At 30.4% G+C, this 19,641-nt stretch overlaps 1 protein-coding gene across 1 annotated transcript in view; it reads right to left on the bottom strand.

Annotated features, from left to right (window-relative positions):
• Nucleotides 1–19,641, bottom strand: part of LOC107437838 (uncharacterized) — a 327,128-nt gene that overhangs the window by 96,191 nt on the left and 211,296 nt on the right. Inside the window, exon 7 of the mRNA XM_016049967.3 lies at nucleotides 6,839–6,973. Within this exon, the coding sequence (XP_015905453.2) occupies nucleotides 6,839–6,973 (135 nt within the window). The remainder of the gene's footprint in view (nucleotides 1–6,838; nucleotides 6,974–19,641) is intronic.

The following is a 19,641-nucleotide window of genomic DNA, read 5'->3' as shown; positions in this document are numbered from 1 at the left end:
CAGAAGCAATGGCGGACAACATCCAACAGCACATTGAAATCAGCCAAGATTTTGATTTTGACATTAAACATAGCTTCTTCATTAAACATAGCACTCTTCATTTAGCTCAGCTATAATGTGTTTTTTCTTGGACAAAGTCATTATTTGTACTCTAAAACAGTGGTCGACAATAACAAAATCAAAACAAATTCAAAATAAATATTTGTTTACGTTATTAACGCATGCGCAATGAGAGATAATGTCTGCGTTGGACCGATTGCTCAGGCTGAGCTAACAAAAAAGTATTTTTTTGGCGTCCGCTCTACGTCAACTTTCCGCTGACGCCCAGATAAGGCGCTAGTTCTAAGAAGCCAGGCCTTGAGCTAACAAACCAGTATTTTGTTGGCGTCAGCGGGACGTTGACGTCACGCCGACGCCCAGATAAGGCGCTTGTCCTAAGAAACCAGACCTTTAGGCGGCTAGTATAAAATAAAATATCTTCAATCGGGATGGCTCCAGCCTTCCAATCAAACAATCATGCTCGAATACAAGTGAATACGCATACAACTTATCCTGATGAATGTTTTTTGCAAAAAAGTTATTTTGTTGAATTTTTAAATTTAAATATTGGGTTCGAGTAACAGAAATATTTTTTGGTACGATTTAAAAACTTAAATTTGGAAGTCACAGCTATGCAAAGAAGTTTAGTGCCTCTTAAGTCCAAAAATGGATATAACTGTAGTTCGTTTACCAGGAGTTGGCACTTGGCTCCACCTTCTTGGACGAAGAGTTCATTTCAGCTCGGGAGTAAAAGGAGAAACGGCTCTGCTCTTGAAATTCAGACAACTCTTATTGCTCGCCAATAGCAAACAGTGAATTTTTTTTCAGCCACTTACTTCGTTCTACCTGCTGCTATTATACCTTTCGTTACTCTAGCTAATTAAATATATTTCAAAACTGATGCTTTCTTAGCAAAATATCGATAAAAAGGACAAACTATTCACTCAAAAAAGAGAAACATCATCAAATTTATGAAATATTTAATGTTAAAAAAATGCACATAAGGATTACGAAGGAAATATTTTTGTCATACGATCGCCAAATGGCAACCTTGTTCAGGACACCCTTCTCCCCAAAATAGCGGAATAGTATCGTCGGATACTACGTGATGAAGGTGGAGCCAAGTGCCAACTCCTGGTGAATGAACTATACTTTATATTATAAGTGGTGTAGTGCAACCGCAGATAAATTTTGGTTCTTAGTACTCCATTACAGCTAGAATGCAATTTTTACACTACTTGGTGTAAAGTGGCTGCCACCATTTTTTGAATTCAGTAACACTAAACTTTATAATAGCAGTAAGATACATATTAGAGTCAGTAAAGTTATTTTTATGATTTTATATAAAACAGGAATGATTAAATAGGGGTACATCTATATAATAATTCTTAAAGTAAAACTCGTTTGTTATTTGAAAATATGCGCAACATGAAGAGAAAATTGAACCGAATTCGAATTAGGTTTAGCGAAGAAGGCGGATTAAAATTGTGTATTATTAAATAGTTTAATACAGTTCACAGATGTCTAAAAATTAAAATGTAACTATCCTTATTACGCAACTAACGAGATACATATCTATTTTAACGCCCAACCTTTGTTTTCAGTAGACATTGTATATCTGCGTAGAAGATAACAAACTCAAGCCAACTAGCACTAGATTGTAAATAAACTACTAATGATATCTAATGTGCGTCAAGATTGATGTTTTCGAAAGCACAAATAATTCACAAGTGGTGTGAATGCGCGTGAGCTTGGTGAGCTTGGTTTTTTAATTATTAATATTAAAATTTAATTGCCCCCGTTAAATTGTATATGAAGGCTTGATTTGGTGTTAACTTAAAATAAAGTCTTTCTTTACACAATTATTTGGGGAGTACCTGAAATTGCTAGCCCACTTGCAGTATAATTTATATTTTGTTTATCTCATAATGGACGCCCGGTGGCTGAGTGGTAGCGCTTCGCTCTCCCGTGCCACAGGTCCTGGGTTCGATCCGCAGGCTGGGCAAGGTTGATTCTGCCTTTCATCCCTTCAGTGAGTCGATAAATGAGCATGCTTGGGAACTAAACATCGGGGGTTCCCCAGAGCCCTAGGTCAAGAAACCTGAGATGCGCATAGTAGGCCTTGGCACTCCATGGGCTATCACGCCACTGAGTTTAGTTTAGTTTTATCTTATTATGACTTATGGCAGTAAAAAATAAATTCAGAACTGTAAAATATTTTTTTGCTATCCTTTATACTCCAGTAGGGAACAGGTTAAGAAATTTTCATTCTATAGAATTTTAAAACATGAATAGTAAATTTTTTTAATAAACAATTTCAAATTTAGTTTATAAGAAGGGAAAAAAAGTTGTAAATAAGCGTACTGTTACGTATCAAGCTATATAAATAACAGTTCTATTTTTTACAAAAAAAAGAAAAAAATTATTCACAAACACAAACAGTAACAAAAATGGAGTACCCGTAACGGGATAGTTACTTGTAAAACAAACTAGAAAACAAACTAGTCTTGTAAAACAAACTAGAAAAACCAGTAACGGGCTGTAAGAAAACTCAAATTCCAAAACAAAACTAATCTCTAGAAAACCAACAACTCTGTTGTTCTAAAAATTGTCTCGTGCTTTTATTTTTATCGTGTGCTTTTATTTTTTATTTATTTCTTTAAGTGTTTATTTTATTCATGCTTTTGCTAGCAAATTATTTTTTAATATTTTTACTTTTATTCATGCTTTTGTAGCCAGTTATTTTTTTTAATATTCTTAAACTTTTTAGTACAAAACACGAAATGTATATTAATATCAAACAAGAAATGTTCTGCGTGTACAGTGCGTATAAAAAAAGGAAAAAAAAGAAAGAAGAAAAATGGACAATCCAGAATAACTTTTGATCTAATGATCTGATCTTGACTTTCCAGGACCCAATCTTAATGGTTCGAAGGGCTGACCTTAAATATGCTAATTAAAAAAATACAGACGAAGTTTTAAGTAGCGTACTTTCTCTGAATAAACATACCTTTTTTTCAACGGATTCAGATTTCTAACCTCCGAAATATAGGGGGTAGCCGCACTCTGGGAAATATGGTCCCAATAGTTTTAACAATAACCCCTCTTTTAAACAATAATCCCCTTAATGTTAGTTTTACTTTTTGAAAGTTTTACCATATCTCTAGCACTTTTTAAGCAAATGAAAAGAAATTTTGCACACAATTAAAAAATTCGTTTGTTTAAAGATAATTCCATGCAAAAAATAAATTTGAATAAATATTTATTATTATTTTATTTAATAATAGACGAAAAAAAATTTAATTGCAAGATACAAAATTTTTTTTACATCATTTTTAAAGTATTTAATTTTTCATGGCAAAATGTAAAATTTGAGTGAAATCAGTAGAATAGTTTCTGAGAAATCAAATTTTAGAAAGGTTCTATATTTAGAATTCTACTTCTCAGGAATTAATCAACCGATTTCACTCAAATTTTGCATTTTGCCATGAAAAATTAGATACTTTAAAAGGATGTAAAAATTTTTTAGATCTTGAAATTCAAATTTTTTCGTCTATTATAAAATGGAATAATAAAAAATAACAAATATTTATTGAAATTTATTTTTATAATTAATAGTATTAAATTAATTTTAATATTTATTGAAGGGGTCCAAACTTTGGATCGCTCTCCTAACCAAGCTATGGGGACCATATTTCTCAGATCAAGGCTACCCCTCATATATTTGGTGTCAGAAGTCCATTTCTGTTGAAAAAAGGTATGAGTCTGGTATGTGAAGGTATGTTATTGTGTCTGATTTCGTAACTTAAAAAATCATCTGCAATTATTAATTAGCATATTTGAGGTCTTCCTCTCGAACCACTAAGATTGATACCTAGAACGTGAAGATCCGATCATTAGATCAGAAGTTATTCACTGTGGTCCGTTTATTTTTTTGCGCACTGTATTCATCTATCTGATTCGCTCTTCGAAAATGGAATATTTGAGAAGGTTCAATTTAAATCCCGCAATCTTCTTTGAAATCAAAAGTATAAATTTACGCCATATCGAGCTTCATTCAAGTGTCCCCCCTATCTGGTTTCGATCAAAATCTGAAATAGAATGTTTTATTGTGATGTCGCGAAGGTAGGGGGTAAATTTAGTTCCAAACTTCGAGTTTAAGTTATCACTTTTCTGGGATAGTTCCAGAAGTATTTGCGGCTGAATTTTTCTTTTGCCTTCCTTTAACTTCAAATAAAAGATGAAAAATAAATTCAACAGTATTTTGCGTATTTTGAAATGATGGAAATTTTTTCCTGTTGACAATTTTGTATTTCAAAACCATGTTTTTGAAAAAATAAAAGTAGGTTATTTGGGAGGAGAATAAAGTTTTCCTGAGCCGATGTAAAATGTTTCCGAACAATTTATTTTTTATTTATTAGTATTTTTTTTATGCATTTGAAATAAAAGGCTTTGCTCCTACTTAAATATATGAGAGATTCTTCGAAATTTACAAAAATAAATAAGATAAAATAAACAAATGAAATGAAATGAAATAAATAAATAAAAAAACTTAAAAAATAAATAAATAAAAATTGAAATAAAATAAATTAAATATAAAGTAAAATAAATAAATATATAAGATTAAATTAAGTAAGTAAAATAAATAAAACAAATAAAAACGCAAAATAAAATAAATAAATAAAGTAAATAAATAAATAAAAATAAGTAAGTAAATCAAAAAAGAGCAAAATAAAAATTTATAAGAATAAATAAAAATTTATATGAATAAACAAAAATAACATTAAAATAAATAAAAATAGCACTGAAATAAATAAAAATAATATTAAATAAAAATAACATTAAAATAAAATAAATAAATAAAGTAAATAGAATAAATAAAAATAAGTAAGTAAATAAAAAAATAAAATAAAAATTCATAAAAATAAATAAAAATAACATTAAAATAAATAAAAATAACATTAAAATAAAAAAATAAATAAAGTAAAATTGAAAATGAAGTAAAATTATACCTATTAAAATAAAAAGAGAGAAAATGAAAAAATTAAATTAAAAAAATAATAAGCAACATATAAAAATAAAACACAATTGAAAAAAATAAATAAAAATATATATATATCAAAATAAAAAATTAAATGAAAATAGGCAAAATATGTTAAAAAAAATAAAATTTTAAGAAAATTAAAATAAAAAATATACCTATTAAACAAAAAAATAAAAATAAAAAATAAATAAATTAAAAAATTAAATAAAGCGAAGAAAAATAAAACAAGATGTAGAAAAATAAAATAAAATAAAATAAAGAACTTAATATATACCTTGCAACTTATAAGTGCACTGAAACTCTAACTTAATTGCGCGATAGTAATTAAAAATAACTTTTATGAACAAGTTAAATTATCCCGCCATTACAAATTATAATTTTTTCATTTCTACTACTGCTCAGGTAAATTAGGTTGTTACGTCAAATTTTCTTATAATTAAGCTTTTGTAACTGGCATTTGCGAATCATACTAAACTAAATTCAACTAATGTTTGAGGGGAAAATGATTTGGTTGAATTTCTACTTTAATCAACCACAATTACTTATTTAATTGCTCAACCTCTATTTGAAGTGAATAATCACAGGCATAAATTTATTGATTGTAACGCTACTGAAGTAAATATTGTTTTTAGCTAAATATTGTTAAGGTATAACATTTGTAATAGAATAAAATTAATATTTTTTACAATGCATATACAAATTTCCGGAGTCTTCTTCGTTTTTGACGAAACCGTTTCCTGGTATATGCTCCAAGCGAACATTTCGCCAGTGACAAATTAACTATCGTCTTCCAGGAAATGAATTTCATCAAGAGTAAAAGAAGTATTTCGTTATTCTATTTTTTTCAAAAAAAAAAAAAAAAAAAAAAACAAAAAAANTTTTAAAAAAAAAAAAAAAAAAAAAGAAAAGAAAAAAGAAGAACTCGTAGCGTCTAAATATATCTAACTTTTCTAATAACCACTTTATCGTGGATCGTATATAATAGCTAGAACGATGCCATCTTAATAGCAAAAGAAAGACAAATGGAACAAAGAGATAAACTGCGTGCATACCCTAAGTGGGATTCGAACCCTTGTTCTTCCTGGTACGAAAGCTTATTACGCCATTTAATTTTGATCGTTTAGTCTTTATCTTAGTTTAATCATTCTAGTTGACAATTTTCTACATCGCGCTACGATGAGGTTTCGAGTTAAGAAAGCATTTTTGTTTTACATTTGAAAGTTACCGTTTCGTCACAAATCACTTGATTTCATGACGAAATAATTCTCAAAATCAACGAAATATAGCTCTTGGATTGCTGAATTGTCAAAAATGAGAGTTTTACTTCTGCGTGTTGTAGCTAAACTTCGTTATGACCCATATTGTCTTCACTATTTTTTTTTTTTTACCATAAAAAAAAAGCATAGCTCAAAATGATCAAAAAAAAGTAAGCTTCTTTGCTTATAATTATTACACACCTACTTTTTTCCCTTCTGATTTTTTTTACCTATGGATAAATCGATCGATTCAAAGAAAATGAACGACTATTTTATCCAATAATGATTGTAAGTACAAAAGCAATCAGAAAATGATATGAAAAAAATTTCAGACATAAAAAATTCCATAACGTCAAAAGATTTCCTCAAAGAACCGAGAAAAGCAAAGCAATTAATACCATATAATGAGAAAGAAAAATGAACCATTGATTACATTTTTCATCTAATCCACAAATATTCTCCAAAAGAAAAGTATTAAAAAGTAAAAAAGAAAAAATACCTTTGGTGGAACAAGAGCCCTTCGACGATGTAGAACAGATGCCGGTGGAGCATGAGCAGTCTCTTCCAATTCACTTTCTTCATCTTCTTGCGATGATAATTTCTTAAAAACATTTACTGGTCCACCCTCTTGTTCCTGAAAAAAAAAAGAATAATGAATTATTCTTTTCAACAGATCAGTTAGTAGAAAGAGGATATGTCAGTAATTTGGAGGAATTGGTTGACAGAGAAAAAAATATTAAGAAAAAGGCATGGATTTTTCTTATTGAAATCAAAAGGTTTAAGTAAAAATTTTCTTATTAATAGCTTCATTAACAGTAAGTAAAGTTTTTCGTAATATTTTCCAAGGCGGTTTAAAAAAATATCTATTGTATATTTCCCAGTAATATAATTATATAATTTAATGCATAAATTATAATTTAATGTATAATATATTATATAATTTAATGTATGTAGTAAAAAATCATTTATTAAAATAAAAAAGTACATTTATATTAGAAAAGGGATAAAGAAATGAAATAAATCTGAAATTTTTGTCAGCCTGAATAATGAAATTCCATTGTCACGTTGTAAGCTGCCTATTGGTAAACTTTCTGCGTATTTATTTTTCTCTTTAAAAATATGCATTTTTATTTTTTCAAAAATTGATTTCTTTGAAAGTTTAAATTTTTATTTTATTCTAAGTATTATACACCAAGCTTCTTTAATGCAAGGGATAGTTTGGGGACAGCGAGTGACCTACACTGAAAAAAAAATTCCGGATCAAATTACTGTGAAATGTACCGGTACTGAGTGTCGGTAGTATGAAATATACATTTATAACTAATCCAAGACACCAAATAGTATAACATATATACATCTACCATTCGTTGATAGTAATTTTCAAATTTTGGTAAACATATACACTGTAAAAATTTCGGATCGAATTAATGTAAAAAGACTCGGCACTCAGGTTGACAGTACTTTTTACCGTAAAATCAATTTTTACCGAAACATATTACGGAACATAAAATCTGATGTATCGTAATTTTTACGGTAATAATTATCGTAAGACCACTGAATCACTCTTTTTAAATAAATATTACTGTAAAATCAACTGTATAATATTTTGCGTTAAAAGTGAATTTTACGGGAGAGATTTTATGGATGATATATCCAAAATGCTGGTACTTTATGCCGTAGTTTAATCCGGAATTTTTTTACAGAGTAAGTATTTTATAGAAACCCTAACGGCAAAGTATGAAGAAAAAGGATTGATTAATATTTTCAATTAGTATTACTGTGATTGGTTAGTGGGCCAGGATAGCCTGGTTGGTAAGACGTTGGACTCGTGTTCGTGAAAACGGGAATACGAATCAAGAAGGACGAAGAAGTCCCGTGAATTAACAGATGACTGGTGCACGTTAAATCCGTCTGGGTCACAAAGTCCTCCAAGTTCCCATAACAAATTAATACCCCTGGAGTGCTGAATTGGAAATTGATCGTTCTCTGGTTCAGGCCGAAATTACGATATGTGGATGAATGAATGGGCCCACCCTTCAAAACGGGCTGTGACGTGTGTGTGTGTGGCTGAAAGCGTATTCTTGACCATAGATTGCGTGACTGAAAAACAAGAAACGCATCCTCTACCTTAAATTCTCTTTATTTTCCAAGTAGGCTTGCTGACATGGCTAGTGGCAATTGAAACAACAACATGATTGGTTAGCATTAGTTGAAAGTAATTTCTTGGTGCAACAAACAGGTTAATATTTTATTTAGTCCGGTATCATTCACACTGTTTTTTAAGGTTAAGGCCTATTCTTCAGTATTACTTACAGTGATGGCTTTCAAAGAGAAACTTCATGTCCCGGTTTAAACTTGTCTAGCATTATTATCAGTGTATTACATCAGTGTAGTAGTACTTGTCTACACTGATGTTTTTGCTAATTGGATGTTACTAATAATTATTAATAATAAATAAGTAAGGCAGTTAAATTAAATGATGCGTTTCACAAAAAATTTAGTTGTTCAATAAAGAAAACGCCGTTTTCACTTTCGTCATTAACTCACAAGGGAGACTAGGGAAGTGTGTGACTCGCCAATTTTGAAATAAACTAATGGGATGTATGCCTTATGAGGAATAATTTTAGGGGGCAACATTCGTTACGGCCCATAGAAGGTCCTATGAGAGATAAAAAATAATTCAATATATAGAAAAATTTACTCCAATGCAGACTATTATTTATTGTAATTATCTCATACTCCAATTAATTTTGTGGTACTTTCACGTACTATATAATGCATATTTATTGTCAAAATTGATTTCAAAAATTGTATATATCTGTTAGGTCAATTTGAAAAAAAATTGGCATCAAATTTAAAATTTTTTTTTGTTCCAAATTAATTGGAGCATTTAATTGCAAATTAATTAAGCAATTAATAATTATTAATTTGCTAATTAATTAATTAGCAAATTAATTAATTCACCAATTAATTGCAAATTAATTGGAGAATGAGATAATTACATTAACTAATAGTCTGCATCGGAGTAATAAAATACCGATTTTTCTATATATTGAATTATTTTTTATCTCTCATAGGACCTTCTATGGGCCGAAACGAATGTTGCCCCCTAAAATTATTCCTCATAAGGCATACATCCAATTATCGAGTCACACTTTCCTAGTCTCCCTTGTCAGTAATTTTTTTTCAAACGAAAGCGAAGTAAATATCAATGGGTTTCTAATTTCTCCATGATTTATTTCTTTCAAATCAAAGAGTATATTCATCTGCAAATGTTAAACTATTAAAAATTGGGAGAATCTTAAAAAGGAATCTTAAGAATCTACTTTTAAAACCTACTACCAGCACGCCTTTTAAATAATAATCTCGTCATATCATATATATTGTCCGCGCATTGAATGATTTGAAAAGTGTAGCTCCTTCTCAGCTGCTTTGTACAGCGATGTAGGATGCATTTTTTTTTAAATAAAAGAGTTTTACTATTTTGTTACTTATATAAGTTTCCTGAAAGGGTGTTTGTAAACTTTTTGAAATTTACGGTAATAAACTAGTTTATATTATTTTTTTTTTAAAAGCCAATATTCCAAGAGAAAGTATTTTAAGAATATTAAGAAAGATAAGAGAAAGTTTTTTTAAATTCTTCACCCTACTTTTCTTAACACAAATGTGTCATTAAGTAAATGTATAACTAATTAAAAATGTATAACTTAATATGCTCAAAATCACACATTTCAACAGAAGGTGGCGTAAGATTGGTAAGTTTAGTTCTTTTTGCCCCTAACTTGTTCAAGTGCTTTATAAGTTATAATAAATGTTTTTTTTTCGAATGGCAGGCACTGAATTTTATTCGTTTTGCCTTAGAAGATGCCAGAGTTGTTACTCATTTCGCGTTACCCAGTGAGCACCTGTGAACCAAAGTCACGGAGGCGAGTAACATTGTCCACGCCACACTGCCACAAGCCCGTTCATAGGGTGGGCCACATTCACTGATCACGCACAACAGAGGACAACACAAGAGAGAGGAACATCCATGCTCAGAGCGGGATTCGAACCCGTGGCTATTGGCTTCGCAGTCAGGCGCACTAACCGCTTGGCCACATGGCCGGCAATTATAATAAATTATTTAGTATTAATCGTAATACAAGGCATCACCTGTTTAATTAGTATTGATTAACTACTGCGTCAAGTGAATTTTATTTATAACATTGTAACACTGTTTAAAAGGGTTTGTAAAAATTGAGCAAAAATGTGTCAAAATAGCTACGAAGCAAAAATAGTCGAATTTGGAAACCCCATGTATGTTTTGAGTATAGTGACATGCTTAATAATTAATACATGGTCTGTAAGGTATGATCAATAATGAATGCACTTTCGGTCATAATATATACTCAATAATGAATGCATGGAGGTTTGAAATTTGACTGTAGACTGTACTTATTTCGGAGCTGACACAGTCTTGCACAATTTCGAGAAAGCCATTTTTACACTGAAGTATTTTTTGCAATCTCGTTAATGAAACCATAATAATAAACAGATTTTTAAATGAAAAAAAAAAACAACTCTATAAGTTAGAATGGTCTTAAATGTATATTTCTATTTCTCCTTTTTTTAAGATCTGTTAATCTAAGTATGAGAACATTTTTCCTTATTCAAGGGAAATTTCTTTTCGAAGAAGTTTGTTGCTTAACAACCACTGGGAGAAATCTGGTAAATAAAAAAAAACATATTTTATCTAATTTTTTTAAGTTACCTAGCAACGAAGAGGAATTAGAATTTTCCCTGAACAGTGAGATTATTTGGGAAAATGTCACTTGAAACTCGTAATGAATTTTTCTTAAATACTTCGTAGCAGACCATTGCTTTGAGGGGCTCTGATAAATCATTAGGTGTTAATTACTTTAATAATACGTTATTGGTTAGTTGTTTACTCTAATTTTTTCTGTTACTTAATTAATAATTTTGATGATTATAAGTAAAATAAATTGCTATGAGATTTTTGCAGGATTTGATTACACTCTTCTGGATCTTAATACCACAAATCTTTGTGAAAAAATTATTATATAAATTTTGACCATTTTGACGAAGTTATTGAAACAAATTTTATAAGATTAATTAAAGTATAATTATTATTAAAAAGGAAAAATATTTCTCAACTTCACTACTTTCTTTTGATTACAAATGTGTAATACCTTTAAAACCACACATTTTTTAAATAATAAAAAAATATCGCTTAAGGGAACCGTAATTTGCTCTGCGCACCTCGAAGCTATTTTTCAAATACTTTTGCTGCTATGAAAAAGGTAACAAGCAATTTGTCATAGTTGATCTTTAATGCAAGTTGTTACTGATTAATTAGACCTAACGAGTTTTACCTGCCAGAAACGATCACGCAACTATGTAACTGAACTCATCTATCTTCGCCTCCACTGGAATTCCGAATTTCCTGAGTCCTCTGATTTCCTGAGTTCATTGATTGGTAATTCGCATCTGCTAACTTCTTATTCCTCCTTCAAATATTCTCCAAATTTGGCGTTGACGTCAATATATCTGGCGCCGAGGGGTCGTCTATTACTACATTGACCACGGATTTGAAATGGAATTTAATATTTGAATTATTTCGAAAAGACAGAAATTCTGTAATTAAATCTCGTCGAAACTAATATGTTCTAAATCAAACGTTCTAAACTAAAACTGTTCATTCCGTTCTAAACTAAAACTGTACATTCTGTTTTTAGAACAGAATGGACATTCTGTTCATTCTGTTCTAAAATTGTTCATTCTGTTCTAAAACTGTTCATTCTAACGAAGAATGAACAGTTTCGAAACCAATAAATTTTAAAACAAAACCAATCAATTTGTTCCAAAATTGAAAATCTAAAACTGTTTTGTTCTAAAACATTCTTTCTGATCTGTTTATTTAGTTGTAAACTAAAACTGTTCAGTTTAACGAAGTTTTAGAAACGAATTTTCAAAGAGTAATTAAATACTTCTTATTCGAAGGAAAAATAACTATCATCTTAAAACGAAATTTTCTTTTGTTTATAAATATGTGATCAAACATCTTCTAAATCACACATTTTACAAAACATCACTTTAGAGAAGCTTGATTAGCGCGTCTGGGGCAGCTAGTTTTCAAACGCTTGCAGCTGCTACGCAATGTAGCAAGCGATTCGTCATAGTTGATCTTCAATGCAAGTTGTTACTGATAAATTAGACTTAACAAATTTTACTTGCCAGAAACGATCACGAAACTCTGGCACTAACAATTGAATTCATCTATCTCTAGTCAGACTAGAATTCTAAATTTCCAGAATCCTCTTGAGGGCCAAATCTGGGATCCACTGATTGATAATTCGCATCAAAATGACATCTTATTCCTCCATCAAATATTCTCTTAACTTGGGCCTTGGCGTCAATATATCTGGCTCAGAGAGGTTGTCTGTTACTACATTGACGAGGCGTTTGAAATGGAATTTAACCTTTGGATAATTTCGAGACGACAGAAATTCTGGAATTAAATCTCGTCTGAACTAATATGTTCTAAATCTAACGTTCTAAACTAAAACTGTTCAATCTGTTGGTTCTGTTCTGTTCATTCTGAAATATATGTTCATAAAACTGTCTTCATAAAACTTGTTCTGTTCTGTTTATTCTAGTTCTAAACTAAAACTTTACATTCTGTTCTAAAATTGTTCATTCTATTCTATAAATGTTCATTCTGTTCTAAAATTGTTCATTCTGTTCTAAAATTGTTCATTTTGTTCTAAAACTGTTTATTCTGACGAAGAATGAACAGTTTAGAAACCAATAAGTTTTTAAGCAAAACCAATTTGTTCTAAAACTGTTCATTTTGTTTTAAAACATTATTTCCGATCTTTCTCTCAGTTGCAAACTAAAACCGTTCATTTTGATGAAGTTTTAGAAACCAATTTTCAAAGAGTAATTAAATACTTCTTATTCGAAGGAAAATATTTCTCATCTTGTAACGCCATTTTCTTTTGATTACAAACGTGTGATCAAACACCTTCTAAATCACACATTTTACAAAACATCGCTTAAGATAAGCTTGATTAGTTCTGCGCGTCTAGGGCAGCTAGTTTTCAAACGCTTCCAGCTGCTACGCTATGTAGCAAGCAATTCGTCATAGTTGATCTTTAATGCAAGTTGTTACTGATTAATTAGACTTAACGAGTTTTACCTGCCAGAAACGATCACGCAACTCTGTAACTGAACTCATCTATCTCTAGTCCCACTAGAATTCTAAATTTCCAGAATCCTTTAGAGCGCCAAACCTGGGAGCCATTGATTGATAATTCGCATCCCAATAACTTCTTATCCCTCCTTCAAATATTCTCTTAATTTGGCGCTGGCGTCAATATATCTGGCGCAGAGGGGTTGTCAGTTACTACATTGATGAGGGATTTGAAATGAAATTTAATCTTGGGATAATTTAGCCCGGGTATCCACGAGACGGCAGAAATTCGGTAATTAAATCTTGTCAAAACCAATATGTTCTAAAACTAATTAGTTTTATGGTGTGGAACGGTGTTGGATTTAACGGTAAGGGACAGAACGATGGAAATAGTTTATACTATTAAACTATCATTAAAAGTTATGTTTTTATCTTTATCAAAAAGTGTTAGCTTAAAATGATATTAACATTTGCGGTTAGCTTTAATTAAATAGTTTGTCATAAATTATTTTAAGATGCACAAAATTTTGCCGGACATAAAACTGCAAGCATTTTTAGAGTTAAAAAAGATTTTTTTTTTGTTGATTTTGTGGGAAATTTAGTAATGTATAACGAACATTTAATTTAGATGATTAATGAAGTTAGTTATTCTAGAGTTAGAGCTTTAACTATTACTAATTCATATTAAAACTTTTTTATTTTTACTTTCACTTTTTTACTTTTAAACTAATTAGGTTTGTATATTGTTTCCTTCCACATTTTCAAAAAGAACATTTTAAAAATTCTAGTTAAGAAATGTAATTAGAATAGCTACAAATAGAAAATATACAACTACTGCTTTTATTTTCAAAAATATTATTACATTTTAGTGTTCTATTAAACATTTTTTTTGAGTAAAGTTTTTGTAGAAAATTTTAGTGGAAAATTTTAGCTTATAATATCCTAATAAGTTTTATTAAGTTCTAAATGGCAAATCCTACTCTGTCCTGACTAAAGATGTACTGTAGTACAGTGTACGAGCGTACACGAGCTCATTACACTGAGCAACAATTATTTTTGCATTAATACAAATCATTAATCTTGCCTGATTTGGGTTTGGGAATTTGAAATTAGTTTATTAGTTTTGCTTTAGCACTAGAATTAGTTTCTCGTAACTTTTGATTCTCTTACTTTGAATATATATTACTGAACGTTTTTGCATTCGTATAGAAACTTTTGGTTCTGCTGTTGTTATGTTGTTACTTATGCCACTTGCTAATTAGCAAGCCTGCTTGAAATCAAGCGAATTTTTAAGACAGAAGGTGCGTTTCTCGTTTTCTCAGTGGCGCCATCTATGACCAAGATTATGACCTCAGCCACACACATTTCACAGCCCGTTTTAAAGGGAGGACCCAATCATACTTCATTCATCCACAGATCGTAATTTTGACTTGAACTTGAGCACTGTTAATGTCCAATTCAGTACTCCCAGAGGTATTGATTTGTTATGGGCACTTGGAGGACTTTCTGATCCCGACTGATTTAACGTGCAGCATTTAATTAAAGGGGATTCTTCAGGTGGTGGTATTCGAACTCCTGTTCTCACGATCTTGAGCCCAACGTTCTATCAACCAGACTATGTCGGTTCCGCTTTTTGGTTCTAGTGTTCTTAAACTCAAAATATAGTGCAATAGCTTAACGTAAAGATCAGAATTTGTGCATTTAGATTTTAAGCAGTGCCCGGTGAAATAGAACTTAACTCCAAAAACTCCAGATTTAAGATGGTAGTTAATGCGGCTAAAGTGAGCTATTCCGTTAAGACACTGTGTGACAAACGGAAAAATGTTTATGTCCGTTCGTAAATTTATATGTTAACGTTACAAGTAACATTAAAACGGACACTTTGTGAATTTTTTAAAAATTGTTTTCATGTTAAACCAAGGGTATCATAATTTCTTAAAATGTCCTTATATGTCTAAAAATATTTATAGAACATTATTAAAATAGTTTTATTTTGCTCTAAAAACGCAAATTCCAGATACATGTCAAAGTATCAAACGAATGGACAATTTGCGAATTTTTCAATTCGTGATTCTTTTAAAACTGGTGTCGTATTAAAATATGGACGTAATACACGCCTGCCAACAACTACGCTTTTTGTAAAATATTTTAAATGGTTGTAGACATTTAAAAACCAAAGCTTTCAGAATTTTTGGTAATTTTGCCAAAATTTTAAAAGATGCGTGAAAAGGTATCAGAAAAAAATATTTTTTTTATACCTAAAACCATATTCTCAAATATTATTCCTTCGATAAATTCGATTCAGCATTGGAAACATTAACGTATTTGTCTAGAAAGCAATATTTAAAGATTTACTTCTTTTACCTCACCGATCGGTCTGTGTAGGGGCCAGGAGACTGGTCAGAAAGGTTCTGGGTTCGAATTCCGGGTACGGCATTTTAAAAAAAACTTCTTTAACTCTTTAGTAGTGGATCGCAAGAATTTTTTCTCCCCTCCAATATTGGATCCCAAATGTCCATCACTATTTTTCTTATTTTTCAGTGAATAAGCAAAAATTGAGACCACCTTCCTTTTTAATCGTGGGTCCCAAATGTCCATCATCTTTTTTTTAATTATACACTGCATGAGGGAAAAAATGAGACCCCTCCCCTTCTAAGTTTCTAGTCCCAAATGCCCGCCAATAGTTTTATTTTATTCTGCAGTGTAATGTAAAAGAAAAAAAAATGCGACAACTCATAACGCTAAATCATATTAATGTAATTCCGTAACCTACAAGACAGGACACTCTGCATGTGCCAAATTAAATATTTTTTTATAGAAAATAAGCGCAATCAATAGAAATCTACAGTTCTTTCATTTTTCTGCAAAATTTTAATAGTACACTAAGTTTATTAGATTATTTCAAAAATACTTAACCGCAGGAGAAATTCTTAATTTTTCTAAAGGGCACTTTAAGAGTACAAAGCAGATGCAGTTGTTTGCTCAAGGATTTGAATTGTTTATTAACTGCAAGTTAACATGCAGTGACATTGTCACTTTAGGAAACGATTTTCAAGAGACATTTTGAAAATGCTTAAAGATTTGGAGTGGCGCTTTCATTGAGTGTTTAGTAAAAATGACATCCCTTCAGAATAATTGTTGGCGTTAAAAATGGATTATTATAAATGTTGGGGTGGTTTAAAAATATTGATCGAGGTTCTGGAAATAGAATTATTTCTCGAATGTGTCTTGTTTTTCGATTAATTTTATAAGCACTTGGCGTGCTTTGTAAACAAAATAAAGCGAATAAAAACAAAATAAAATCAATAAGGAAATTAAATGGAATCAAATTTAAAGAATGTCTGTTATGAATTTAAAAAAAACTGTAGAAATAACTATTATGAATTAAACTGATATGAATTAAAAAAAATTATACTGATGAAAAATTGGTTTTTAATGTACTGCAGTGCACAAAAAAAGCGAACATATTAATAACTTTTGATCTAATGATTAGAAGTACTACACGGTAAAAGCTGTGGCACAATATCCATTCTAATTTAGTTTCAAAAAATATAAGGGTTGTGTGTTATTTAAAGTCAATACAAAAAAAAAAAAAAAAAAAAAAAAAAAAAAAAAAAAAAAAAAAAAAAATGCGACTTTAAAGTTAATCGAGTTAAAACGAAACACCCATAATTGATCTATTTTTCCCCAAGTCAGATGCATCTACGCTTTTCTTGGTTCATGGTTGACAATAGGCCGGAGTATGTGTTGTTGTCGTGGTTGAACGCGCCGTAAATTTCGGAAATGATAGGTTTTTTAAATTTTTTTTTTATTTCCTGTGAGCTGCACAATCAGTCTTACCGATGAGCAGAGCAAGTGTGTTCTCCAAAAGTGGTATCTACTCTTTCAGGACCACCACAATGGGTGAGATACCGTTGGCTATGTTAATTTGGACGTCTAGTTTCTGCCACACTAGATGGCAGCACAGAGACTCTATTTGGATGCTAAAGTGCACTAGGAATTTAATTTTGCCGGAAATGCCAAGATCTTTTACCGGAAATGCCAAGATCCAGGGATCTTTTACATGCCGCATTATCATACGACATGGCCGGTGAGGATTTTCTACATCCCGAAAATCCGGTGTCTTGGCCGGGGATCGAACCCGCAGACTTGGGCTCAGAAGGGCGACGACAAACCAACTGCGCCACCCAGCCATTAGAAATTATGGGTGAATTCCGATGTTTTATGTGTTAGAATGGATATGATCGATGACAGAAGACTGCAGCTTCATGTAATGAGTGAGCTTGCTTCGATAATTATAGACATTATTTATGAAGACGTTATTATGATATGAACTTTTTAAATTTTCGAACTAGTCTTAGCTTTCGGTCGCAAGTACCTAAGGGAGAGCAAGTTCCAAGATCGTTGTCGATTATTTAGGAAGTAATTTTAATGTTTTTGCTGATTAATTTGAAAAATGATCATCGTCCATTTGAAACCAAGTAAGTTTCAATCCTCTTTATCGATTGAGCGAGAATATTGATTGAGATCTATTGTTTGCCAAGTAATTTCAATCTTTATGTCGGATAGATTTGACAAACTGATCATGTAAACTGTCATAAAAGTGTGTTTTCAATTGTATAATTAAGATATTTATGCTCTCATAAGAAGATTTACATAAATCTGACAATTGTACAAAATAATATTATAGTATTTAACTTCTATTCTCTTCGGTTTTGTTGGAATTCATATAAATATCCTGTCTGTGCTGAGTGTATGCTTGAGTAACAAATTAATTTTATTTAAAAAAATATTGTTTATGTGCATTATAAAGTAATGATTCTTACTTTACACTGTAACTTAAAAATAATTTTATTGACTCTTATGTGTATCATGTCTTACAGTTATTATAAATTTTAGTGCTACTGAATAGGGAAAATGATGGCCACTACTTTACATCAAGTAGTATAGAAAACATTCTAGGTACTCCTCTGCAACAGGAACTATCCTTGGTGTTGGTGTAGTGAAATACTCAATGGAGCATCACTTTGGCGTAAAGTAATCACCATTTTTGGTGTTAATATACGCTAAACGCAAAAAATTCTAACAGTGCAGGGCTCAATATAATGATTAAAAGACCTAACCTTAAATACGCTAATTAAATTGCGCAGATGGTGTTTTAAATACGAAATCAAATTCTAAAACTTACTTTCTTAGAATTTCTGGCAGATTTGAATTCGTGACTCTTTATAATAAGAAGGGGGTGCTTGTCGCATTCTAGAAAAAATGGCTCCCATTGTTCATGCCTTTATAGTAATTATTAAGTAATTGATCATGCCTTTTTAGTAATTGGAAATTGGAACCTTTATAGTAAATTTAGCTTTTTGTGTTTTGCTCCATATTTTTGAAACTCATGCATCAAATGAAATAATTTTCACCCACAATTTTTATTCGAAGAGAATTTCACTTAAAAACAATTTTTTTAAAATTATTTATGTATATATTTTTATTTATATACATATATATTTATTTAATTTACAAAATTTCAAATATATTTTTAATTGTAAGATGCACAAATTCTTACACCTAATTAACAGAAGTAATTTTAAGTAATAAAATTCAAAATTCGATGGAAAGCAGTCGAATAGTTCTTGAAAAATAAGAATTTAAGCATACGACTTCTTTGAGAAGGCGAAATAAAATAATAATATCAAAAGGAATATAAATAAAATAGTTCTGAATCAAAACATGGCAAACGAAGGAAGTTAAATATTTGTAGTGATTCTACATAAAGATTTTCATTTTTTAAAGATTCGAATAATATTAACTTATACTCCATCTTTCTTTCTTTTTTTTTTTACTTTCCTTAGATGTAAATAGAACAATATATTTTATTTACCATCCTTTTTCAAGGTGATCTTCGAATGAAATTTTGTCTATGACGGGCGACTCTGAGACGATTTTTGGCCACTCTCCAAAACTTTCATCGCCCAAAGATATCGATGCGTCAAACAGAATTATCAATATGATACATTGTTGACGTAAAATGAAGTAGTTTTGAAATAAAGTAGCTGAAATTGTGGTTTTTCAATTTTATTTCAGATACCTACACCGAATTTTGTTCTTGAAGT

This window comes from Parasteatoda tepidariorum, chromosome 4 (genome assembly GCF_043381705.1).
Source record: "Parasteatoda tepidariorum isolate YZ-2023 chromosome 4, CAS_Ptep_4.0, whole genome shotgun sequence".
NCBI lineage: Eukaryota > Metazoa > Arthropoda > Arachnida > Araneae > Theridiidae > Parasteatoda > Parasteatoda tepidariorum.
This window is presented reverse-complemented; position numbering and strand designations above follow the sequence as displayed.